Source organism: Dasypus novemcinctus, chromosome 12 (assembly GCF_030445035.2).
Source record: "Dasypus novemcinctus isolate mDasNov1 chromosome 12, mDasNov1.1.hap2, whole genome shotgun sequence".
Taxonomy (NCBI): domain Eukaryota; kingdom Metazoa; phylum Chordata; class Mammalia; order Cingulata; family Dasypodidae; genus Dasypus; species Dasypus novemcinctus.
The window spans coordinates 36,032,556-36,059,392 of NC_080684.1; the positions used below are offsets into that span (position 1 = coordinate 36,032,556).

At 40.3% G+C, this 26,837-nt stretch overlaps 1 protein-coding gene across 14 annotated transcripts in view; it reads right to left on the reverse strand.

The window, feature by feature from the left end:
* Positions 1 to 2,264: 2,264 nt before the first annotated feature.
* LARP4 (La ribonucleoprotein 4) overlaps positions 2,265 to 26,837 on the reverse strand; it is a 97,834-nt gene continuing 73,261 nt past the window's right edge. For 5 of the 14 annotated variants that reach the window (XM_058308237.2, XM_058308238.2, XM_004453658.4 and 2 more), the window contains exons 9-16: positions 18,826 to 19,038; positions 18,232 to 18,335; positions 14,012 to 14,224; positions 13,282 to 13,330; positions 11,788 to 11,949; positions 8,070 to 8,194; positions 7,797 to 7,965; positions 2,265 to 6,717 (exon numbers count right to left, since the gene is read on the reverse strand). In XM_058308237.2, coding sequence (XP_058164220.1) covers positions 6,379 to 6,717; positions 7,797 to 7,965; positions 8,070 to 8,194; positions 11,788 to 11,949; positions 13,282 to 13,330; positions 14,012 to 14,224; positions 18,232 to 18,335; positions 18,826 to 19,038 — 1,374 coding nt within the window. In that variant the 3' untranslated portion in view covers positions 2,265 to 6,378. The remainder of the gene's footprint in view (positions 6,718 to 7,796; positions 7,966 to 8,069; positions 8,195 to 11,787; positions 11,950 to 13,281; positions 13,331 to 14,011; positions 14,225 to 18,231; positions 18,336 to 18,825; positions 19,039 to 26,837) is intronic. The other 9 variants (XM_058308242.2, XM_058308243.2, XM_058308246.2 and 6 more) reach the window with 3 other exon arrangements.

Here is a 26,837-nt window from a genome sequence, read left to right on the forward strand (position 1 = left end):
AGTTTCTGTTTGGGATGATGGAAAAGTTTTGGTAACGAATGATGGTGATGGTAGCACAACATTGTGAATACAATTAACACCACTGAATTATACATATGTAAGTGGTTAAACTGGTAAATGTTATGTTGTATCTATGTTATCCAATAAACATTATTGTAAAATGCTGCCTACGTCAGTGCTTTCCAACAGAAATACAATGCAACTTACATATATAATGTTAAATTTTCTGGTAGAACCATTAAAAAAGTGAAAAGAAACAGCACATCACTATTTGGACTAGCTACACTTCAAGTGCTCAATCATCCCATGAGGCTAGTGGCTACTGTAACAGACAGTGCAAGTCTAGAGAAGATCTTTCCTACTTCATAGGCCCATGGAATTGACCAGATTAAATATACCAGAAGCCCAGTAAATTTTTGCAGCAAGTATATTGCCTAAGACGCTCTAAACCTGTCTTTAACTGCCTTTAACTGTTCAACACTTAAAGAAATCCCTACACTCCCACTCCCACATCAGGAAGAGGACTGACAAAGCTCTGCAGCCCCCGAGAAAGACAATTACCAATGCCCACCTTAGGTATGTTAATGGAAAACCATGGATAAATACGACACTCCCAGGGTTCTGAACCAGGAGCTGCCAGACTAGCTATTTAACTAATGTGTTTCACTGACAGAATGGGACATCCTAACTAGTCCTGTCAGGCAGTATGGTAGATTGTTTGCAAAAAATGGCTATAATAATTCCCCTCCCTGTTTCCACTATCCTGACGTAGATCGCCTCTTATACATACTTTGGATTTGATCCCGTGACTTGCTTTGGCCAATGAGACAATAGCAAACGGGACTCACAGACATGAAAAGTGCATACACATTGGGGCTTGCCCTCTCTCTCTCTGCTTTTGGAAACTCTAGGAGCATTACTATGTGAGTGATCTTGGGCTATCCAAGATAATGAGGGATCTGGTTCGGCGACCTTCATTGCCCCAGCCACAGCCAGCCACCTGCCAGCCACGCAAGCGAGGCCACAGACTGCCCGCTGTCGCAGAGCTTCGAGGGGGCCCTGCTGAGCCAAATGGCGGGCCCCAGGATCGGGAGCAAAATAACGGTGTCCTTTTAAGCTACTAAATACATGGTGGTTTGTTAAACAGCAAAAGCTGATTTAAACAAGATCTGATATGTGCTTGGGAGTAGTGTCTATTACATGTCCTTTTTCTGAATGGGAATATTATTACATATACTGCCTTGGCCAGCAGTGTGTGGTAGGTCGAATTATGTTCCCCAGAAAACCACGTTCTTCATCCCTTCCTGTGGGTGAGAATCCATAGTAAATAGGACCTTTTAAAGAGGTTATTTTAGATAAACTGTGGCTCACCAAAACAGGATGGGTCTTAATCCAGATTAATGCAGTCCTTTATAAGCAGAAGAAATTCAGTTATAATAAGAGAAAGCCAGGGAAGCGGACTTGGCCCAGTGGTTGGGGCGTCCGCCTACCACATGGGAGGTCCGCGGTTCAAACCCCGGGCCTCCTTGACCCGTGTGGAGCTGGCCCATGCGCAGTGCTGATGCGCGCAAGGAGTGCCCTGCCACGCAGGGGTGTCCCCCGCGTAGGGGAGCCCCACGCGCAAGGAGCGTGCCCCATAGGGAGAGCCGCCCAGCACAAAAGAAAGTGCAGCCTGCCCCGGAATGGCACCGCACACACGGAGAGCTGACACAAGATGACGCAACAAAGAGAGACACAGATTCCCGTGCCGCTAATAAGGACGGAAGCGGTCACAGAACACATAGGGAATGGACACAGAGAGCAGACAACCGGGATTGGGGGTAAGGGGAGAGAAATAAATATAAAATAAATCTTTAAAAGAAAAAAAAAGAACACTGAAAACTCTTAGCTGGGTTTATCAAAGCAAGTGTGGCTGAAAATGTGAGGGTGAGCTAATGGCTTCCCCTTGGCAACAAAAAAATCAAAAGCCTAGAATTTACATTCTCAAGCAGGCCAAAATCAGCCCAGTGAAGGCAAAATTCCTAAGCTACCTATTACCCCCCTTTAATAACCACCTCTGATGTTCAAGAAAACTCCAGAACCATAAAGCTGTATCTTATGGCTCCTTGTCCGTGTTTTACAGAATACCATTCCCCTACCCATCTCCCCCCCAAACACCCGAAAACAGAAGAGTGACAGAACTAGGGCACAGGCAAAATGTAAAATTATTAAAAGCAAGCATAAATAGCCATTAGACATACATTACCTACAGAAAAGGAAACAAGTTCTCCTTTGTAATAATTTTATTTTTTTCTAATTGTGTTAACTTTAATTTCCCATAGCACCTTGGCAATGTTGAAAACAAAAATACAAATACAAGGATGTACTCAATTTTAACATTTTATGCATGAGCATCTGTCACACCATTTTTGGGGGGACAGTTTTGACAACAGAATAAACCTAAGCAATGGACAAAGCAGAAGTCAGATAACTGGTTGTTCTGACCCCCATCCCCAAACATTTAAGAGATGTCACTCAAGGGACACCCTAATCAGGTAAAAATCAACATAGATGTTAATATTTCTTTACATATACTATCCAGTGTATTGTGATGTAAAACTGAAAACAAAACCATTTTATACACAGCTTGTTGATATCTGAGTTGTACTTTTAGAAACTCTTTTCAAAGATTAATACAAAGTTCTCAGCTTTTAAAAATAAACTTTTATTTAACAATCAAGTGAATTTTAAGAGAGGATTTATTCTTAACTATACCTGAAAACAAAGTGTCCTTCAACTTAAAATGTCCTCAATTCAGCTAATGAAAACTGAAATATTTATGTATCTTCTTGGAAGCTCACACTACATTATCATAAACCAAAAATTTAAAGTTAAATTAATAGCAAGTAAATTATAAATAATTTTAAAAATCAGGAAAAAACCCCATATTGTAACTAAGAATTTATAAAAACCCATCAAGAGGCAATGTATTACTCTCCTTTTGGGTTTTATCTTTTCTGTAAATAAACTGGCAGTTATTTTATGTGCTTAAATATATTGCAACACAAATATCAGAGACTTAACCCAATTTTGTTCAACAAGTAAAACCAGTGGACATTTAAGCTAAAAGACTAACTATTAAGGCTATAACTAATAAACTAGAGAACGTGTTCAGTATCTTTTAAGTACTTTTTTCTGCTCCTGCAATACCCTTGTTCTCCACACTAATAAAGATCCCAACATTCCATCATTACGCTTTCTACAAGGTCAACCTGGTTACTTAAAAAGGAAAAAGGAATGTAAAACAATACTCAAGCTACCTTAATTTTGGGAATCAAATATATTTTATCAAAATTCTGCATATCAGAATTGAGTACATAAGACAACAACAAACCCTTATCACTGAAAGAGTTAATCTTCCTCCAAAATCCAGTTGAAAAACATTTAGATGGATCACAGTTTTGAATGCCACTTTTTGGCAAAAGTGAAAATACTTAGATACAGACAGGCACTATATATTTTGAACATCTTAATTACCAGTAAAGAAAATGATGACAGGTTTTGCAATGTCTATGTACCTTCTCTATGAAGGACAAGGTGATGAATTTATGTGAATTATTTTCTTCACATGGTAAAAAGATGATCAAATCTATGAATAACCAATATTTGATCTTACTGTAAATTGTGTATCTACAGAATTAGTTTCATCATTTGACCTACTCTTAGCCTCCAACAACTCATGAAAGTGTTAAATCATAAGAGTGAAGAGAAATATATATGATATTTAAATACCTTCATCTAAAGAATCAAATAAATAGTTGAATAACAATGAACTCCCTAACCTTCATCAGTTAATGCTGGAAAAAAAGCCAACATTTTCACATGACTCATAGGCATCATTTAGATACAAACCTTGAATCTGTTGCAATAAAATAAATGCTAAATACATACTGTGAATATATATTATATATACACACACACAAACATTTATTCTTCTCTATACATCCAATAAAAAAGATGTAATGATGCAAATTAAAAAACACTATCTTATAAAACTTTTTAAAATGATAATGTTTTTAAATTAAATTTCTATTTTCAATAACACTTGGAAGAAAAGCAAGAAAACACTTTTCTTTAACAACAAAAAAAAGAGACCCTTTTTTGAGTTTCAATTGGAACCATTAGCTTTTTAGAAATTGGGTGGACTACCATCACACAAGCATACAAGCCTAAATCTGAGAAATACTGTTAAAAAAAAAAATTTCACTTTAACTGCAATAATTAAGTTTATAATCCTTACAAAGTGATTTTTGTAAAATGTTTATTCTCTTAAATCCAATGCATTCACAAAGTGTTAACACTTTAAATTTTTATCATTTCCACCAACTGCAGCATTATCTAAGTAAACTAAAATAAGCACTTTTGCCATAGATGTAATCAATGATTATTAATACTTTTTTCTTAAGGGCCTAAACTTCCCCAAATTTCACAGGTAGTCTTATTGTATGTTTCTTCTAGTAGGTGATTTTTAAAAATTGTATAGAAATCAATAGTTTCAAACTGCTTAAATATATTATACCATGTTATCAATCTATCAAATCAAAAAGCAATTGCCAAGCTGAATAAGTTACAAAGGAACAAAAATTCTTGCTTGTACAGAAAAGAAATGTGCAGTGTTTTCAAAGCTCTTAACAGTTACCTCCTAATACAAATCTCCAAAGCTTAACTTAGAGTTGGAAGATGAGTTTCACAGTAATGTAATTTTTTAAACCTCCATTTACATTCATTTTAATATATTACTAAGATGTTTATTTATGTCACAATGGTGCTTTCCAGTGTTTACAATTTACAGTTTCAATTTGTACATATGAAATTCACTAACTTAAAGGACAGTTATTACTACTACAAACTATCCATGAAAAGAAAAAACTCCATCTTACATAGAACTCTGAACATGGTATCACTTAAAACATTTTAATTCAACATGGTTTTTAATATTTTAGCCGTTTTCTAAATACCAGCTTGTAAACTTGCCTATTTAATATATGAGAGCCACAATTTTATTCATTGAGAAATTACGCATTAATTTTTAGCCATCCTTTCCACCTTAGCTCAAAAATCTTACGACTTGTTGGTTCCTTTTCAGTGAATTTGGAGGGAAGGTAAGGAAGGTGATAAATACACTGTAAACAAAAAAAAGTGGCCCCCAAATTTATCTTTTTTTAGAAAAACTTTTAACTACTACACTATTAACACTTTAAGAGTCAGTTACAAGGTTTCATTTTTACCACTAAGACAAATAAATTACTGTAGGGTCAGGTTGCCCTACCATTCTCAGATCTAGAGTTCTAAATACATGAAGACAAGAGTAAATAAAACACTTCAACATTCAATTCAGAAGTTTAGAACTGCTGTTATATGCTGTGACTAGACGGTCAAAGTAGTTAGAAACATACAATTCTGTAGGTGGTTGGTAATTTTGCTTTTGGGGTGGAGAGCTGAAGTACAGAGAACAACAAATGAAGTAACATACAAAAACATGTTTCCCATTACAAGTGGGAAAGCCACAGGGCAGTTTAAATCTCTTAAGTCCATTTGACCTATCCATTCATGTCTAAGACCAAATTTTCAATTTTTTTGCATAACCCCATTCTTTCCTTGAGTATCAAGCCAACTTGTAGTTACGTATCCAAGTACAATCAGCGCTTAACAGCTTATTGAATGAAATACTAGTAAGGTCAAAAAGACAAAATTTCAAACTGGAAAAAAATTCTACTCAAGTATTACATTCTGTTTTCAAATTATTTACTAACGTGACAACAGATTTGGCTTCAATCACTCTTGCACACATTCACAACCATAGCAGGCACCCCAGCCAATGATCTGCTTTGCAACACAAGGCCATACAGGCAGAGATGGCATTCTCCAAGCCAAGCTTTAAATAGATTAAAAAAAGTAATTTCTAATTTTACAGAAATGCCTCTTCAAAAAATATTTACTCTTACTCCCTCATCTCATATACTGAAGGATGTGTAATTAATGTTTTTTTTTCCCCAAGCTAAATCTGAACCCTCAAAATTGATTCAAGGCAGAAAATCTCTGCAAATTAAATTCAAAAACAAAAATAGAAAAATTATACTTTTATATATGTATATGCATATATATATATATATTTATACTGATTAGAATCCTCCAGAATTTTAAAATCACTTTAGAGATGAATTTTGGGATTCTACTGTTCATTATTCCAAAATCCATAATGATTTAAGGACTTGTTTTCTCCCATTTCCTTCCTACCTCTCCCCTCCCCTCCAAAACAGTTCAATACAGCCATGGCTCAAGTTTAATTGGGAAGAGAGAGAAGCTTTTGAATAGTTTTTTGTTGTTGTTGCCGTTTGGTTACTTTGGTGATCTGGGTGGCACATATTGCTCTTTGCCATTACGTCGAGTCACTCCCTGAGGTATAGCCCTATGGCCAAACTGGCGTCTCTGTTCTCGGATTTTTCCAGCTGCTCCCCTGGGAATGGTATTGCCTCGGAAGCCAGAACAATCCTTACTAGCTCTTGCTTCTGGCCTCTCATGTTGTTTATCAGAGGACTTCTCAGGAGCTCCACTCTCTTCATTTTTGGTGGGAGACACTACGTTGGAACGAAGTTCCCGAAGTGGCTGTACAGGAACTGGAGATAGCTCTTTAGGGGGCTTCTGGCACACTTCAGCATAACTTAGCTTTCGGGGTTCCTTTGAAATAATGAAAAGAAACAAAAAATTTATGGTATGTATTATTTAAATAATAAAGTACAAATAAGATCATGTTAATCACAAAGAAAGCAGTAAACTACCTTCTAGAAAAAGGCATCAGGAACTCTCATATATTGTATTAGTACAATTCTTGACAAAAATGTACTGGTTGCAAATAATAAAAGCCTTAACAATGTATCTAGGTTACAGTAATTTCACTCAAGGAATTACCCTAAGGATGTTTGTGTCAGCACTGTTTACAGTGAGAAAGAACTGGAGACAACCTACATGTCTAAAAAGAAAGGACAAATAAAATTAAAAATGGATATCCTTATGACAAAATAAAATGGTTCTGCCTTATCTTCTCTGGCTACAGAGAGGGGCCCCATAAGTACTTCTATAGAACAACTGAAAACCGATAATGTAGCACTAGATTAATTAAAAACCTTAGTGGGAAGTGGACTTGGCCCAGTGGTTATAGGGCATCCGTCTACCACATGGGAGGTCCGCAGTTCAAATCCCGGGCCTCCTTGACCCGTGTGGAGCTGGCCCACGAGCAGAGCTGATGCGCGCAAGGAGGGCCCTGCCACACAGGGGTGTCCCCCGTGTAGGGGAGCCCCACGTGCAAGGAGTGCGCCCCGTAAGGAGAACTGCCCAGCGTGAAAGAAAGTGCAGCCTGCCCAGGAATGGCGCTGCACACACAGAGAGCTGACACAACAAGATGACGCAACAAAAAGAAACACATATTCCTGTGCTGCTGACAACAACAGAAGCGGACAAAGACGACGACGCAGTGAATAGACACAGAGAACAGCAACGGGAGGGTGGGGGGTAGGGGAGAAATTTAAAAAAATGAAAATATCAGAAAAAAGCAATCAAAAGAAATGAAAATGGAAGTATCTCCTTTCCCTCACCATGGCTAAATTTTCCCATCCCTTCAGCTCCTTTAGCTTCTAATGTACAATTTGGAGTATTTCCAAATGATTCTGCCTTAGCAAAGAGCTATATAAAAAGAATAATTTCCCATGATATAATGTGTTATCTTTTCTTCCTCACAGAAACTAAACTCTTTCTATTACCTGCAGGGCCACAGTTACAGCTGCATGTACATTAGTATTACATGGTGAAGCAGTATTTGTCCTTGATGGCTTTATAGTACTTGGGGAAGAAACTGGTATAGTCGTCTGGTTAAGAATCTCCTTCTGAACAGAGGAATCTTCTATTAGATCCTTTTCTTGCTGAGTTGTGCTAAGGAAAAAATAACTTGACATCAGACTTACTATAGTACACACAAACAGATCATATGAAAAAGTAATCTTAATGGTGAAGACCTATTGTAATCAAACTTATACCTTAATGCAGGAAGCTCAGCTGCACATGGAGGACTTGTACTCATACTGAGCTGCTGGACAGGGCTGCAGTCTGTCTGCTCATCATCTGTAGACACAGGACAACTAATTCTCAACTCTTCATTATCCTTAAAGTAAAAAAGATTGGACTTGAATAGACATTTCTTCAAAGAAGAAATATAAATGGCCAATAAACATGAAAAGATGTTCAATATTATCAGTCATAAGGGAAATAAAAATCAAAACCACAATGAGAAACTACTTCACATCCATGAGGATGGCTAGAATTTGAAAGACGGATCTTATCAAGTGCTGCCAATGATGCAGAGAAATATGAACCATTGCTGGTAGGAATGTAAAGTGGTAAAGCTGTTGTGGAAAACAGCCTGAAAGTACCTTAAAAAGTTAATCATAGCTGTCCACCAATTCTATTCCTAGGCATACACCCAAGAAAGATGAAAACACATTTTTACATAAAAACTCACACTCAGGTTGTTCATAGCAGCACTATTCATAATAGCTAAAAAGTAGAAACAGTACAAATAACCATCAATAAATGAATGGGTAAACAAAACATGATATATCCATACAAGGGAATTTTGGCAATAAGAGGAATGTAGTACTGATATATGCCACAACATGGATGAATCTGAAAACATGCAGAGTGAAAGAAGCCAGACATAAAAGGCCACATATATAAATCCATTTATATGAAATGTCCAGAATAAGCAAATCTACAGGGACAGAAAGGAAACTAATGGTTACCTAGGGCTAGGGGGCATGCGGTATGAGGTGGGAACCACATGTTTAAGGTAAATGGGGAGCAATTGCTAATGTGTACAGGGTTTCTTTTTCAGTGTGATGTAAATGTAATTAACTTTGCCCAGTGGTTGGGGCGTCCATCTATCACATGGGAGGAAATTATCTCAAGAAAGCTGTGAAAAATACTGCACTTAAGCATTTTTCTATGACCTAAGAAACTGACACAGCAACTTAGCTTAAATAACCAGACAAGTTGATGAAAATTTACTAGTTTGTAACAGCACAATCATTTTTAATTATTTCTATTACTAGGTACAGAAAACTCAAATCAATGCAAACAACCCGATTTCATTTTAATTATCATCTCCAAATTCTTACATTGTATATGTAAAATGAGGAGTGTGAGCTTCATATATTGTTAGCCTTCTAAGAGTGTAGGAAAACTGAGCAGTGAAATATGAAGCTAAGAATAAGACTAACAAGGATGCCCTTATGCAGTAATGTGAAACGGTAAGCTGCTAAGTGAAAAAGATGTTTTTTCAACTGCAATCAAAATTTGGTGAGAAAGAGTTGATACTCTATAAAATCCTGTAATATAAAACAAATGCTATTTTGTGTACAGCAGACATAGAAAAAGAGCTACAGAAACAGAGAGATGTCTCCATGAAGAATTTGGGAAAGAAGAGCCACAGAGAGCAGTCTGAAGGTGAAAGTGACATGGCATGGAGGAGAAGGCAGAGCCTGAGACAGGCAGGCACTGTCATTGTGCCCTGCCGTATGAGAGGAATCTAGGATCACTAGCAGCCGGTCGTTGGGAGAAAAGCATCACCTGATGAAGCCTTGATTTGGACATTTGCACAGCCTCACAAATACAAGCTTTTAACCTAATAAATCTCCAGTGTGAAAAGCGAACCCATTTCTTATAGCTTTTAGCAAACTAAAACAGTTGGCTTAAACAATGGGGATGTACTAGGCCCATGGTTTTGATACTAGGAAAAAGTCTAAATCAAAGCACCGTCTAGGTGATGCTTTCTTCTGGCATTCTGGGGCTGGCTGCCAGTGATCTTGGTCCTGTGCTCCTCATCACATGGCAATGCATATGGCAGCCTCCTCTGGCCTCTCCTTTCTCTTATGGGTTCTAATGACCTTCAGCTGCTTGCCTCCCATGGCTTTTTCAACAGCTGTCTGAATTTCATTCTGCTTATAAAGGATGCCACCAGTAGGACTAAGACCCATTTATGATTGAGGTGGGCCACATCTTAATTGAAGTAACCTCATCAAAAGGTCCTACTTCGAGTGGGTTCACTGTTTTTCTGGGGCACATATAGCTTCAAACCACTATATACGATATATAAAAAACTCAAAATGGATCAAAGATCCAAATATAAGAACAAAAGCTATACAACTCCTGGAAGAAAACATAGGGAAGTAATCGGCAGGACCTTGTGTTAGGTTGTGTTTTTTTTTTTTTTTTTGAGATTACCCTGAAAGCACAAGAAATGAAAGAAAACCATATATCAATGGACTTTCAACAAAATTAAAAACTTTTGTGCAACACAGGACTTCATCATGAAGGTAAAAAGCCAACCTACAGAATGTGGGAAAATATTTGGAAACTTACATACCCAATATAAGGGTTTAATATTCCTAATATATAAAGAAATTCTACAGTTCAATGACAAAAAGACAACCCAGTTGAAAAATGCAAAAAAGACTTGAATATACATTTCTCCACAGATAAAACAAATGGCTAAAAATGACATGAAAAGATGTTCAGTATCATTAGTCATTAGGAAAACGCAAATGAAAACCATGAGATAATACTTCACATCCACTGGAATGGCTACTATTAAAAAAATGGAAAATTACAAATGGTGGCAAGGATGTGGAGAAATAGGAACACTTGTTCACTGTTGTTGGTGGGAATGTAAAATGGTGCGGCTGCTGTGCAAAACGGCTTGGCAGTATCTCACAAACTTTAGGAGAGAATTACCATATGACCTGGCAATCCCACTTCTAGATATATATCTAAAAGAACTGAAAGCAGTGATTTAAACAGACATCTGTACACTGATGTTCACAAAAGCATTATTTATAATTGCCAAAAGATGCAAGCAACCTAAATGTCCATCAACAGATGAATGGATAAATAAATGTGCTATATACACAAGTTGAATATTGTTCAGCCATAAAAAGGGATGAAGGGGATAAATGGACAATATGAACGAACCTTCTGAAGGCATCATGCTGAATAAAATAAGACAAAAAAGGACAAATATTGTGTGATCTTACTGATAAGAAATAATTAGAACAAACAGATTCATAGAAACTAAAAATACTGGTCATCAGGGGTGAGGATGGGTGTAGGGAAAGGGGAGTTAATGCTTCAAACTGATTAGAATTTCTGTCTGGGGTGATGGAAAAGTTTTGGTAATAGATGGTCGTGATGGTAGAACACCACTGTGAATGTAATTAACACACTGGAATTATATATTTAAATGTGGTTGAAAGGCAAAATTTTAGGTTGTACATGTTACTAGAAAAATTAAAAACAAAAACAAAACACACAAAAAAATAGGACTGTACAACACAGTGAACCCTATCGTAAATTATGGACTTTAATAATACAATTATAATATTCTTTCACCAATTCTAACAAACGCACATGCTAATTCAAGGTGTTAATAATGAGGGGATATATAGGAATTGTGTATTTCCAGCAAGATTTTTCTGTAAACACAACTTCTCTTAAAGTCAAGAAATATTTCGACTCTGTTCAGCTTTATTGTAAACCTTTCCATAATATCAAAGCAGGGTGAAAACCCTATGAATAGATGACAGACGACAGAAATACATACTAAATGCAGATAAAATTTTAAATATTAAGCATGAAAACAAAACCTAAATATGGTTCCATAAGGTAAAATAGATAACCATATAGGATATCCTCAGTGTTTACCTTTTCTTTGTAGACACCTTTAACAACATCAGACATCCTATTCTCCAAAGCAAGTTCACCTGGTATTCTTGATGAACTTCCAGGTAAAGGAGGAAAATTTGAGGCTAATAAGTCAAACTTTGGTGTTGGAGCCTTTGCTTCAGCTGCTGCAGGATGGGGTCTCTAGAAGAAACAAATCACAAAACAGATCACATGCCTATCTCCTTCCCTTAACCTGTACCAAAGACGTGAAAGGAAAACAGCAACAACAACAAAAAGCCTAAATGCACGGAACTGTCCCACTATTAGTTCTCAGCTTCTCATCTCAGTTGTGCTCTGTCTTAGGCTGTCAGGGTGGTTGTAACAAAGTAGCACATACTAGTTGGTTTATATTAATAGGAATTTATTGTCTTATAGATTTGGAAGCTAGAAGTACAAAACCAAGGTGTTGGCAGGGTCTTAGATTCCCTGAAATTTTTGACATCCTGGTAGTGACTTGCTGCTTCTCACAGAAGGCCATCTCTATCTCCCTGCCTGTCACCTAGTCACCGTGACCATATTTTCTCCACTTGTAAGGACTCCAGTTATATTGGATGAAAGCACACCATGATTCAGTTTGATCTTACCTTAATAACATCTTTAAAGATCCTATTTACTAATGAGTTCACATCTACCGAACTGGAGGTTAGGACTTGAAATTATGTGGGAAATGATTCAATATGAAACAAGACCTCATTATTCTTTTGGGATTCTGTTGGGAACTCATTCCTCCCTTAGCTTATACAATTAATAAATAGTATAAGTTTCTAACGCCATCCAAACTTTAAAAGGGAATAATATACCATATCAATTGGCAAAAAATTATATACTCTGTAAAGGTATGTGTAAATAGGAACTTTTGTTCACTGCTTATGGGAGTGAAAACTGGCACAAGAACTGCAGAAAGCTATTTAGCAGTAATTACTGAATTCTGATGCAGGAATTCCATTTCTAGAAATTTTCCTTCAGATACAAATGCATTCACAGGAAATTTGATGGTTTTATGAGGTTATCACTGCACTGTTTGTAATAGCAAAAGATTGAAACTACTTACATGTCCATCAATAAAGTAATAAGCAAATTGGTGTCTTTTACAATTGCAAAGTAAGAAGCTATTAAAAAAAATGAGGACACATATACTCAGTATTAGAAGGAGCTCCAAGACATACTTGGAAAACTTCATCTTTTTGATTTTTTAATCATGTGAATATATTAGTGGTCAAACATTTTTCAGAAAGTGAGCAATACAGGTTAAACACCTAAGTATGTGTCTTCTTAGGTAGCGATAGTGATAGATATTTCAGAATCAAGCTTAGGTTCTCATTTACTTTCACTAAATATTATAATCAGTAAAAAAACAGGTTTGCTGATAACAAGTAAAGACAGACTACAAGTCAAATCCATAGTAATTCGCAAAAGAAAAAAAAAACCTGAACAGATGTAATTAAAGGAAAAAACAAAAAAACCCAAACTTACTGGAATCCTGTCTTCTTCTCGTCGTCTTCGACCTCTGAAAAGAGTTCTCCTTTTAATAAAAAACAAAACAAAACAAAGGGGAAGGGGGAACAACTCATATGTTTCTTCAAATATTTACACTCTATCAAAGCTACCATATAAAAATTCCTCCTTGGGTGGATTTCTATTTTAAATATCCATACCTTCTCATTTGTAGTTACTCTTATCTATACTATTAAAAGACAAATATATTGTTCTGAAGGAATCCTGACCTAGTTTACTTAAAAACTTCACCCATTACTGATACCAAGTAATTTGGGCCAATTTTTATTTATTAGTAGCAACTCCTCCACCCCAGAAGCACAATAGGTTTCAATTTTTAAGTTTTATTTTGGTAGGGTAGGCAATATATATAACTCATCCTATAGTTTAGAAATTGAATAAACTGAAGCTATAAACAGAGATAAATATCTCTAAGCTATTAATGTCTCCCTCTCAGTAAACTGTAAAGAACTTCAGAGTACTTTATAAACCTCTGATACAGAGCTATATTCTATGGGGTATTCAATTTTTCTTAATAATGAAACACTATTAAACCCACATTATGTGAATTTATTTATTCATTTATCTTAAGTATGTACTAAGAATTAAAAACAAAAACAACAAAGTAAACTTCAGATCGTGGGTCTTCAAATAGTCAGGATGATCACATTATGATATAAGAATTTTCAAATATATATTATTTTCTTACCTGCCCCTACCAAAGTCCCCATTCTGTTCCAGCTGCAAAGTAGGAGTCTCCTTTGGGAGGTAAGTTTGCTCTGGATGCCCTGTTACTGTAGGGTTTTGCCGCTCAGCTGGAAAGTTCCTTGAACTAGATCTGTTCAATGGTCCATCTCCCAATAACACAGAGCCCTCTGTTGAGTGTTCTGAACCACTGGATGACCTGAAATGAGGCTTCACACTATAAGAAATATAACATTATATACATGAAAGGTTAAATGAAGAAAGACTTAAAAAAACCTTTCCTCTTAAGGGTAGAAACTCTTTAATAGGTCAATTTTTAAACTGTCTTCTACTATACTATAGATTTACCTCAAATGAAATTAAACATACAGGTACCATGTTAAAGTATAAACCCCCATTTATGTCCCAGACGTATTATTTTTAAAACATCAAAAGAATTTTTACATTTAAACCATGTTGTTTGGAGAGATGTAAGGAAATGTCCGAAGTACTTCAGGATAAAATTACTTCTACATCAACACTCGTAACATAATTAGGATTTTTAGCTGATGCTCCAATATTAGCTACAGTCTTAACAAGTCTAAATTGGAGAGGCTTTAAGGTAATTCATGAGTCTTTATCATGCATTCTTAATGGAATGGTAGTATTACCACAAAAAGGGGTGAAAAATTAGTCCTGGGTTGTGAGGGCAAAAAACATCTTACTCATTTGTGTATAAAGCATAGATATATTTTGCAAACAGATATATAGTAAGTGCAGTATTAAAATTTCATGGGCAACAAAACAAAAAACAAAAAAAAATTCATGGGAAGGGAAGGATTAGAGAAAAAGATGTCTAAAAATGCTCTTTAGGGGACAACAATGAATTAAAAGTTTGAAAAACAATATACTAAAATCCCATACTAACTCAGTATCCCTCACCAAATGAAATAAATTGTTTAAATATCCATAGGTAGGACAGGAAACTAGGAAAAAAAGGAATGCAACTAACAGCCTCCTGTGACTTCATGAATTAAGGTACGCAATCTGATTAAAAAAAAAAAAAACTACTTTCAACAAAAGTAACTTTTTATCTTAGATGATGATCAATACCTAATACACCCTAAAATTTTTAGAACAGATGAAACTAGGGTAGGGTAACCTAACAGTGAAAACTCTGAAGTTGTGTATCTTGGCTCTACAGATTACATACCCCATATTTTACAGCCAATTTTCATAGTTAGAAACATATAATATCAATAACATGCTGCCAAATTCATGGTTTTCTAAACAGGGATTTATAACCTCATGAATAACTAAAACCTTGCAAATTAATTCCAAGAGCATCCCAACTATCCTACTTTACTCTCCAGGTTGCTATTAAAACTTAAAGATTAAAAAAAAAAAAGGTTGAGCTGAATTTCCTTAAGATGATACTTTCCCAGAAAATTACTTTATCTCATAAAATAGATTTTTAACAGCTTTGGAAATTAAAGTATATCACTTAACACAAGAAATTTTTCAATACTTACATTATTTATCATATCTTAAAATAACCTCATGAGGTAGACATGCTATTTACGTAACCATTCAGAAATTATCATTCACTTAAAATTTCCCATTGCAGCATTTCAATATATAATTGAATATATATAGCTTGTCCTAGTAGACAAGTTGTTAGATTTGAACAGCCCTCAGATCTCATAATCTTACCCTTCATTGAGAGGGACTTACAATCTTGGTCCAGGCAAAAGAAAAAAGAATGAAGAAAGAAGTGATGAAAGACAGAATGGAGAGGTAAAGTGGCAGAAAGATAAGTGTGAAAGTTAGAAAGATGCCTGGACTTCTGAAAGTTAGTCTTTTTCTCTCTAAGTAGACTTGTAGATCATCACTGGGCTGTCAAAGAAGTTAACCTAAAACTTGCAAAAAAAGAGCGAAAGGGCGCTCCAGAAGTTACTTTTTCCTTAACTAATGACCTAAACAAATTAATAAATGAGTGAAGGCCTGGTAGTGGGTCACTTCTTAGAAGCAAAAAAGGAAACAGGAATTGGGCTTGTGGTCTAAATGTTACTTAGTTTCATCTGTAATGCTTTCATTTTTACAAGTATTCATATATTACTTCTGTAAAAGTTAACAATGACCTGTATTAGTCAAATATTTGGAAAAGAACTGTAAACGAGTGGTTCTGAATAACCTGGAAAATTATATGAAACCTACTCTGAATTTTCAAGGACACAAGTACATTTTCTTATAAACAAAGATGAATTGACTATTATAATAATTTCACCCCTTTCACCAAGAAAGCATAGTGAACAAAAACAAATAACAATAAAGGAATAACCACGAACCTATCCAATGTGTTTTTAAGTCAAGTATCTACAAAAAACAGTTCTTTTAACTATTGTTAAAAATTGCTTTGGGGGGAGTAGATGTAGCTCAAGTGGCAGAGCGCTTGCTTTCCATGTATGAAGTTCCATCCCTGGTGTCTCCCAAAAAGAAACAAACAAAAAAAACCAACTCTCATTAGGGAGTGGATATGGCTCAGTGGTTGGGGTCCTGGGTTCAATTCCCAGAACCTCCTAAAAAAAAACTTGCTTTTAGTCTACTTTACAACAAGGACATCAATACTACTTAACTGTTGAAAGCAAATTCACCCTTTCAAAGGAATGTATTTTTTTTAAACAAAGATTTTATTTATTTATCTACCCTCCTCCCTCACTTGTTTGTGCTCACTGTTCGCTTTTTTTTTTTTTTTAGAGGCACTGGGAAGCGAGCCTTGGACCTTCCATGTGGGAGGGAGGCATCTAATCACTTGAGCCACCTCCACTCTCAGTAATGTATTTTTTATAAAGCTACTTTTTCTCATCATGAGAAATCTGTATCTTCTCACATAAAAAGGTGTAAACCGTCATTCGTTATGATGGAACTATTTTTAAGAAAAAACAGGGAAAGCTTATGGTAGGAGATGTTCTAATTCCAGGTTTGCCGATAATAATTAGCTATGTAACCATAACAAAGTATTTGAATTCTTCAGCCTTCACTTCTATCATCTGTAAAACAGGTTAATACTACATCATAACAAAGGTCATTCTAGATTTAAACATCAACTGTCTCTGTGTGCTCATGGAATTTAAATCATTTCTTTGAAAAACAGGAGAGGCTGGAGGACAATGTTTGTATTAAAGCTCACTTTATTTCTACCCATATTTCCTAGAAATACTTTAATTTTGCAATTAATTGCTACTTTATCACCAAACTAAAAGGGCCATCTTGAAGGGAATTATTTTGTTTGTAATGAATCTTTTATTCTTATGAGGTCTCACTTGAAACTTCTTTAAACAATAAAAATGTATAAATGTAGTAAAATAAAATCATATTCAAATGCTTTAAGCAATTATTGAGTCCTAAAAATCTGATTATTAAAACGTGTCCAAAATCCACTAAGAATATGTATTTTTTATATTGTGAGTCTCTTTTGTGCCATGAAGCATGTTTCAGGAAAACCTTACCAAAACAAGGATTAAGTTCCTGGAAATCACTTTGGAAAAACTGAGATTTACCAGTTGATGAATAACACTAAAACAAAATGAAACTTTATATACAATAGCAAGTAGTTTCCAGGGTACTCAATACTTTCTTTAGAACTTTGTGCTTTAAGTGTAGGCTTTGAGCTATATATACCGTTGGACATAATATTTAATCTTGAGGTCTCAATTTCCTCATCTAAAAAGATAATAACTACCTATCTCAAAGGGATGTTATGAAATTTAACTGTGATTTTTAAAAAAAGCCCTTAGACATTAAATACTCAATAAATGTTAGGTACTGCTTATTGTATGTTATAGTTCACAAAAATCACTCAATTATTAAATACCCTAAATAACTCACATTCCCAGCATTTATAACTGAAACCAGTTAAAAACATTTCTATCTCTAAAAACTCATCATTCTTTAAATGTCACCCATTGAAGCACACTAAATGACAGACACCAGATTTTTATGTTAGGGATTGTTACTATAAATTTTAAAAAATCAACTATTTATCATATACAATCCTAGTCCTAAGTCTTTTTGCAACCACTATCACTCTGAGTTCAAAGTGTTTTTGTGAATTCAAAGCTGAATAGTTCACATTATTTTTGTGCAGAAATGACTTCCTATTGAGTCTGCAAACAAGCATAAGTAACTCCTTAGAATTACTGTGACTTGTTTAAACTGAAACTCCAGCTATGATTTTTATCTTACCGATTTTTTTGGAATGGTCGACCCATATTCATAGCAGCAGCATTTGCTTTATAAGATCCTGGTGAATTAAAGCCATTCATAAAACTACCATTGGGAAAGGGAGCCTAGAAGAAAATTTGAATGTTTAAACAATATTAAAGGTAAAAGCAAAATGTGGTGAGGGTCACAAGAAACCTCTAATGAATTAACCTAGCATAAATTTTTCTTACAAGTTAAAAATAATTTAAAACATTTTGATATTCACTTCATGTGCCATTTAATTTACTGAACAATGAATCACTAGAGTTCATTACTTCTTCAATGAACATTCTTCTCTGAAAGTTTTTTAACACTACAAGCATTTTAATTCATTCAGGATTTATCCATTCTCTCTTTTCAATTGACTACAACAAATTTTAAAGGATAAAATTATAGGAACCTATATCTCAATACTTAAGTCATATTCCTTTGGTATGGCAGATTAGATATCTATATCAATATGTAATAAAGCTAGAAAGAAATCAACACACACACACACACACGACTTTTATTCCAGGTGAGTCCTTCCAATTTCAGCTTAAATTGAAAACTTCATCCCATAAGGATCTCACTTACCAGTGGTGTTTCAAAGTAAGGTGCAGGATTTGGAGACCAAGACTGAGGCACAATACTGTAGAGTGAGTACTGTTGATGAGGATTATATACAGGCTGCATAAAGATTGGTGAGGCATACTGTGCTTGAGTTTGAATGGGCTGACTATACACACTAGAATCCATTAATCGATAACCATTCTTAGCAAAAAATGTATTGATGGCTTTTATCCTCGCCTGAAAGAAAGAAACATTACTTATAATAACAAAGGACTCCAAGAGTATTTTTACAAATATTGAATTTACATTTTTACACACTTTACATGACTACATATTTCTGTCAATATAGAATGAATAGAGCTAAAGAAAAGGAAATGATAGCTTTCATCAATTTTTAAAGAAAGCCTTTGCATGGCAAAAACCACAATAAACAAAGTAAAACCCAAGTGAAAAGGGTAAAAATAATTGCAACTTATAACAAGTAGGCTAATATCCCCAATACATAAATTTTAAGAACAGAGATGAAAATGCCCAATAATCCTACAGAAAAATGGGCTAGAGATAGGAAAAGAGTTCACAGAAAAGAAATGCAAATTGTTCTTAAACGTATGAAAATATGCTAAACCTCACTCATAGAGGAATGCAATTAAAACTGACTTAGCATTTCTCACTTACAGAATTGGCAAAAGTCCTAAAGTCTGACAATACACACTGTCCAAGAGACTGTGGCACAACAGGCACTCTGATACATTATGATACATGCGAAACAGTACAGCTCCTATAAATAAAGAAATTTAACAATATCTTCCAAAATCCCATGAGCACATACTGTAATGCTTATCAACTCCACTTCTACGAATCTTTCCCAAATACATGACAAAAACAAAGAGGAAAAAAAAAAAGATAAACAAGGCTATTCAGTGACAATAATGTAAAATAAGGAAGGAAAAAAAATAAAGCCACCCCAAACAACAGAAACAATCCAATAGTCCACCATAGTGAAATGGCTGAATAAACCACAGCACATCCACACAACTGAGTATCATGCAGATGCAACTAGAATAGTGGGGTTGCTCTACATTCTGTTATGGAGTGATTTCCAAAACGGTGTTAAAAGAGGCAAAGCAAAGAGGAAAAGAGTTAGTAAGCTATTGTTTTGGTAAGTGAGAGAGATGGAACATGATGACATACATGCATACAGACCTGGATATGTGTAAGCATTTATTTAATATGCAGTTTTATATTTTTGACTTTTAAATCACTGCTATATATTGAAATTTAAAAAATTTTAAAGCAATTCACAAAAGTTCAAAGCAAAATGAATCTAGATATACATCTAATAAGTAACATACCACAGAGAAGCCCTAAATAACTTAAAAAAAAAAAGATTTCTTTTTATTTATTTCTCTCCCCTTCCCCCCTGCTCCCCGTTGTCGGCTCTCTGTGTCCATTCATTGTATGTTCTTCTGTGTCCACTTGCCAGTCGCACCAGGAATCTATGCCCCTTTCTTGTGCATCATCTTGCTGCATCAGCTCTCCGTGTATGTGGCACCACAACTAAGCTGTGCTTTTTTTGCGTCAAGCGGCTCTCCTTATGGGGTGGACTCCTTGTGCATGGGGGCTCTCCTACACAAGGGACACCCCTGTGTGGCATGGCACTCCTTGCATGCATCAGCACTGTGCAGGCCAGCTCACCACAAGGGTCAGGAGGCCCTGGGTTTGACTCCTGGACCTCCCATGTGGTAGGCGGACGCTCTATCAGTTGAGCCAAATCTGCCTCCCCTTAAATAACTTTGAACCATAATAAAATTAAATGCTATGTATTTACCATAGGGCTAAACTCCAAGGCTCACTGTATGGCAAAACGATTCTTAAACTGTTTTCAGAAATCATATTGCTACTGGAATAGTTATTCCAACACTTTTGTATGTGATTATGGGATAGAGTAAATGAGTAATTGTATCAGGGTTACAGATCCAGGATTTTCACATGGGAGGAGACACAACTAAGAAATAAAAACCACCTAGCCTGAATTTGAATTGGAAACATCAGTATGAACTCATGATACACTGTATACTAAAAAAAAAATAAAACCCACTATAGACAACAGTTAAGAGAACTATTTTAATAATCTTCCATCAATTGTAATGAAGATAAATAATGCTTTAAAAAAAAAAAAAAGGCTGAGAAACAATGACCAAGACAGTAATCATGAGCACACCTAGTGCCCAACCAACCCCAAATACCATTTCCCCTTAAAAGTAACATGTAGGGAAGCAGACTTGGCCCAGTGGTTAGGGCGTCCGTCTACCACATGGGAGGTCCGCGGATCAAACCCTGGGCCTCCTTGACCCGTGTGGAGCTGGCCCATGCGCAGCACTGATGCGCACAAGGAGTGCCGTGCCATGCAGGGGTGTCCCCCCCGTAGGGGAGCTCCACACGCAAGGAGTGCGCCCGTAAGGAGAGCCGCCCAGCGTGAAAGAAAGTGCAGCCTGCCCAGGAATGGCGCCGCCCACACAGAACACAGATTCCCGTGCCGCTGACAACAACAGAAGTGGACAAAGAAGACTACGCAGCCAAAAGACACAGAGAACAGACAACTGGGGTGGGGGAAGGGGGAAGGAGAGAAATAAATAAATAAATCTTAAAAAAAAAAGAAAACATGGAAATTCTGGAAAAATGATTGATTCTAGGCCTTTGACAGGAACTACATAAGATCCTGGAGCATCTTGCTCTAACAAGGACGCTAATAAAGATCACTAGGGGGAGTGGAGGTGGCTTAAGCCTTGGGCACCTCTCTCCTACATGGGAGGTCCTGGGTTTGGTTCCTGGTGCCTCCTAAAAAAGATGAATAACACACAATGAGTAACACAGAGAGTATACAATGAGCACAAACAACAAGGGGGGGGATAAATAAATAAAATAAATATTAAAAAAAAATTATTAGGGCTGTGAAAAAAGGACTCAGAAGTCAAACTGAAAGAGGCCAAACTTCATCAATGTGGACAGCAAACACACCAAATATGTTTAAATATTAAAAAAAAAACCAAACTCAAAATGGTAATTTTTGAAGGACAGTAGGGGACTCAAAACACCATTTTTAAAAACTGGTAATAAAATGTCCCCTGCTCCCACCCTGCCTTTCGCTTCCTTATACTTTGCCCGCCTGTTCCTCGTAACCTCCCTGTATTATGGCCCTTCTCAGCAGCAGTTTGTGCTGCTGCCTCCCTCTGCCCCTCCTCCCAGCCACTGTTATCTTCCCCCTCCCAGCCGATCGCTGTTCTCCCCGCCTCATTTCAACTGCCCTCATCCCGTATCCGCCCCGGCACAACCTCGGAAACAACCCCCTCTGCCATCAATGGCTTACGTCATAAACCGCAGGTCCGCCCTTGCCTCTGCAGCCAATCCTCAGCTGCCCCGCGGACATGCCCCTCCCACAACCTCCCCGCCTCCATGACACTATAAAACCCCATGTACTTCCCGAATAAAATCAGACCTGCGCATAGACCTCGTCTCCGTGGTTTTTCCTCCATCGAACCGCGCGTCCCCCAAGCCTTGAGCCGCCCGCTGCCGCCCCGGTCCGGCCGTGGCGTAGGCCCGATCCCCGGCAGCGACTCGCCTGCAGCAACCTGCCTGCAGTGCCGCAGCGGAGGCCAACAGGTGGCGCCCGAACAGGGACCCCAGCTACGGCCCCTCGTCTAGCCAGCCCGTTGCTGAACCTCGCACGGGACCCATCGCCGTCCTCCCGTGCCGCCGCTCAAGGTAGGGACTCTCCGGCGTTGCTCCCTTCACCCCCCTCCTGAGCCCTTTGCCGCGATGGGGGCCTCCCTCTCATCCCGTCAGGTTCCTCAAGTCCGCTTGCTCGCGGCCCTTTTAGAGACTCACCACGTGAAGGTCTCTCTCCGTCAGCTACAGCGGTACTGGGACCTTCTCCTACCCCTTAATCCTTGGCTCACCACCTGTGCTCTCTGGAGCCCAGAGACCTATGAACGTCTAATTCAGCGGGTGACGTCCGCTATGGAGCACGATCGCAAGCAGTTTCCCCCCGGCCTTATCCCGACCCTCGTCGCTATCCGCGCCTGTCTCCAAGGTGTGCCCTCCCCTGCCTCCGCTCTCGCCTGTGAGCCTAGCCACCCTCTCACCTGCGATCCTGATGGAGACGACGATACTCGCTCTCTGTCCGCCCAGCTAGAGGCCGCGCTCGAACTGGATCCCCCCACAGCCTCCGATCCGGACCCCAACCAACATGGCGACCCCCCGCCTTCTCCCCCCCCCCCACCGCGTCCTGCAAACAATGCCAACATGGCGCACCTCCTCCTTCTTCTTCCTCGGCGCCCTCTTCCCGCCTTTACCCACCTCTTCCTGTCTCGTCGCCATCCGGTCCCGTCCCGGATGCCTGCCGATCGCCATTTTCGGCTAAACCGGCAGAGCCTCCGGTGCCATCTTGGCCTGTACCTGGAAATGACGTGGCCACTCCTCCATCTTGGCCCGAGGCCAGAAGTGATGTCAGGCGTGACGTCACCATGCTGCCATCTTGGCCAATCAGAAACGCCGTTGCCGCCGCGCCCTCCTGGCCGGCGCCCGGTGGCACCGCCCATGCCTCACCTCCATGGCCCGCTTCACCTCCCGCCTGCCCCAGCAATAGCGGGAGCATCGGGAATCCTCCTCCACCAGCGTACGACACCGCCTTTCTCACCTCCCCCACTCCGCCTCTGGCTCAGATGTTCCCCCTCAATCCCGCTCGCACTCCGCAGAGCCCACAAGCGTGGGTCCCCTTTTCCCCCAAAGACATCCAAATGCTCCGCAACGCGATCAAAGAGGATGGCCTTGCCAGCCCTCATGCCCAAGACATTCTCGAGCGTATGACCATCCCTCGCTGCATCCCTTACGACTGGATCTCTCTAGCCCGAGCGGTTCTCTCCCCGGGGCAATTCATTGACTGGCGAGCCCATCTCGGTGTCCTGATCGACAGTCAGATTGCCGACAATGCTCGTCAGGGTGTGCATTACCCTGCAGACGCATTTCTCGGGTTCGGCCCTTACGGCGATCCCAGCGCCTACACTGCCACCCCGCCTGGGTTTTTCATCCAGCTCCGTGACTGTGTTTTTCGAGCCTTCCGTTCGTGCGCCGCGGCCGCCCCGGAGCCCCTCGTGAAGCTTTTCCAAAAACCCGAGGAGCCGTTTAATGAGTTCGTAGCTCGTGTGCAGGCCGCTGCAGAGAGGCGAGTTGTCGGCAATGCAGCCCGCGAGTCCTTCGTTAAGGACATCCTGCAGGAGGGGGCTAACCCAGCTTGCAAAGCCATCATTCGTCCCCTTCGTGACAAGCCGCTCCAAGATTGGGTCCTCGCATGCTCCGGAGTTTCTGGGCAAGCATCTGCGCTTGCAGCGGCTATTGTCGCGGCAGTTCAAACAACCAACACCTGCTTCCGCTGCGGCGAATTGGGCCACTTCGCTCGTGAGTGCCCCAACCTTCCGGCTCCGCCGCAACCCGTAGTCCAGCCTATGGTGCCACCACCGCGCCCTGTTCCTGCCGCCCGGCCGCCCTCCACCCCCTGCCCGCGCTGTGGAAAAGGGTATCATTGGGCCCGCGATTGCCGTGTTCCGAGACAGCCTTTAAACGGGCAGCGGGGCAAGCCTCAGCCCCGCCACCAAGAGGCTCCAATCACCCCGCGCCAGCCCCGCCCGTAGGCATCCACTGGTCCGTTCCCATGTCGCCCGCTTCGCAGCCGCGCCTCACCATCAAGGTCAATGGAAAGTGGATGGACGGCCTTCTTGACACCGGCGCCGAAATCTCCTGCATCCCACTTTCCCAAGCTCGTGACTTCCCACTCACAGCCGGACCCGTCATCATAGGCGCCACAGGCCAGTCCTCCTCGCAACAGGCGGCTGAAGATCTTGCCTGGCATGACACCGATGGACGGTCAGGGTTCTTCCGTCCCCTGGTTCTCAGGGATATCAAGCAAGTCCTTTGGGGGCGCGACATTCTTCACCAGTCAGGCGCCGTTCTTTTTACTTCGCAGCCATCGCTGCCCCCCCAATAGTTTTGGCCGTTGCTCGCGTTCGACCTCCAGCACCCGTTCCTCTGCAATGGGACACAGAGGAACCCATTTGGGTGGAGCAATGGCCTATGACTGCCCCGAAACTAGCTATTCTTCAGGACCTCGTGTAAGAGCAGCTCCGTGCTGGCCATGTTGAGCCCTCCACCAGTCCATACAATACTCCCATTTTTTTCATCATCAAAAAATCTGGCAAGCCACGCCTCCTCCACGACCTGCGAGAGGTTAACAAGCACATCAAACCCATGGGCTCTCCTCAGCCCGGCATGCCTCACCCGTCAGCCTTCCCGCGAGATTGGTATGTGGCAGTCCTCGACATCAAGGACTGCTTCTTCTCTATCCCCCTGCATCCGGATGACCGCCCACGGTTCGCCTTTACTGTTCCCCAGCCCAACCACCACCGGCCTGCCAAACGGTATCAGTGGAAAGTCCTCCCCCAAGGCATGAAGAACAGCCCTGCCATCTGCCAGCTGTTTGTGGCTACTGCTATTGAGCCCTTAACCTCCGAGGCCACTATCGTGCATTACATGGATGACATCCTTGTAGCCCATCCAAGCGAGCCAAAGCTACAAGCTATAGTTGCCAGTCTTCTCTCCAATCTGAAAGATATCGGTCTTCAGATCAACATAGAGAAAGCCATTTTCCACCCACCGTTTCAATTCTTGGGCTTTGAAATCTCGGAAACGGTCACGCCCATGGCGCCGCTTATAAACGTCCCCAAAACCGTGACGCTCCATGATCTCCAACAGCTTTGTGGCCAGCTCAACTGGCTGCGCCCGTCGCTGCCAGTCACCACACATCAGCTGCAGCCTCTGTTTCAGCTTCTTCAGACCACTGGCCCACCATCACAGGCACCCACAAAGAGGGTCACCCTGTCGTATGAAGCAGAATGCGCCCTGAGCTCTGTCAACTCTGCCCTAATGGACTGCTTGCTCCAGCGAATAGACCCAGACAAGCCATTTGCAGGACTCGTCCTTCCCACCCGTGGGACCCCCACTGGCCTCATCTGGCAGGACGGTCCGCTCCTGTGGGTCCATTTAGCTAAAAGCAAGCTTCGCAGAATCACCCCCCAATCCATCCTGTTCGCGCAGCTCGCCCTCGCCCTTGTTGAGCGCTCCACCCACCATTACGGGCGTCATCCAGATGTCATCATTTGGCCCCTTACAACTCAGCAGGTCACTCACTTGCTAAAGGACTCCATAGATATGCAGGCACTGTTCCTCCTATTCTCCGGCCCATTCGATAATCACTTCCCCCAGCACCGCCTCATACAAGGCCTCAGCACGCTCCCCGTTGCAGCTCCTGACCATTTCCCGTTCCCGTCCTCCAAGCCACTCCCCAACGTCGCCATCGCCTTCACTGATGCCTCCAAGCACTGCCTTGCTATAGTCCTCTACAAGCCAAACTCCACACAACCCCTCTGCCACACCCGCCGACATAGCAGCTCTGTCCAAGTGGCCGAATTGAAAGCCGTCACTCTGGCTCTCCAATACCTCCAGGACCAGCCAGTAAATATCTTCACGGACAGTCTCTACTGCCTGCAGGTCTCTCGTATCCTTGCCTTTGCGGCCTTCCTGCCACCTGCTAGCATCGGCAACCGGGACATCAACCTGGCCTTAGCTGACCTTCAACTCCTCTTAGAGAGGCGGCGACAACCCTGGTTCATTGCCCATGTTAGGAGCCACTCAGGCCTCCCAGGCCCCTTGGCTCATGGCAACCATCTCGCTGACCAGGCCGCCCAAGGTGCTTCCATCAATGCCCTCAGCCCCGCAGCTGCCGTAGGAGACATTATCAACCAGGCAAAGACCTTGCATGCGCGCTTCCATCTTGGTGCGCCCGCCCTCCATCGACTCCTCCCAGAACTTCCCATCAAGACATGTAAACATCTGGTGCGTGCGTGCCGCTCCTGCGCACCTTTGCTGCCCCTGGGGCCACTCCAGCCCCAGGGTGTCAACCCGCGCGGATTGCGGCCCAACTCTAG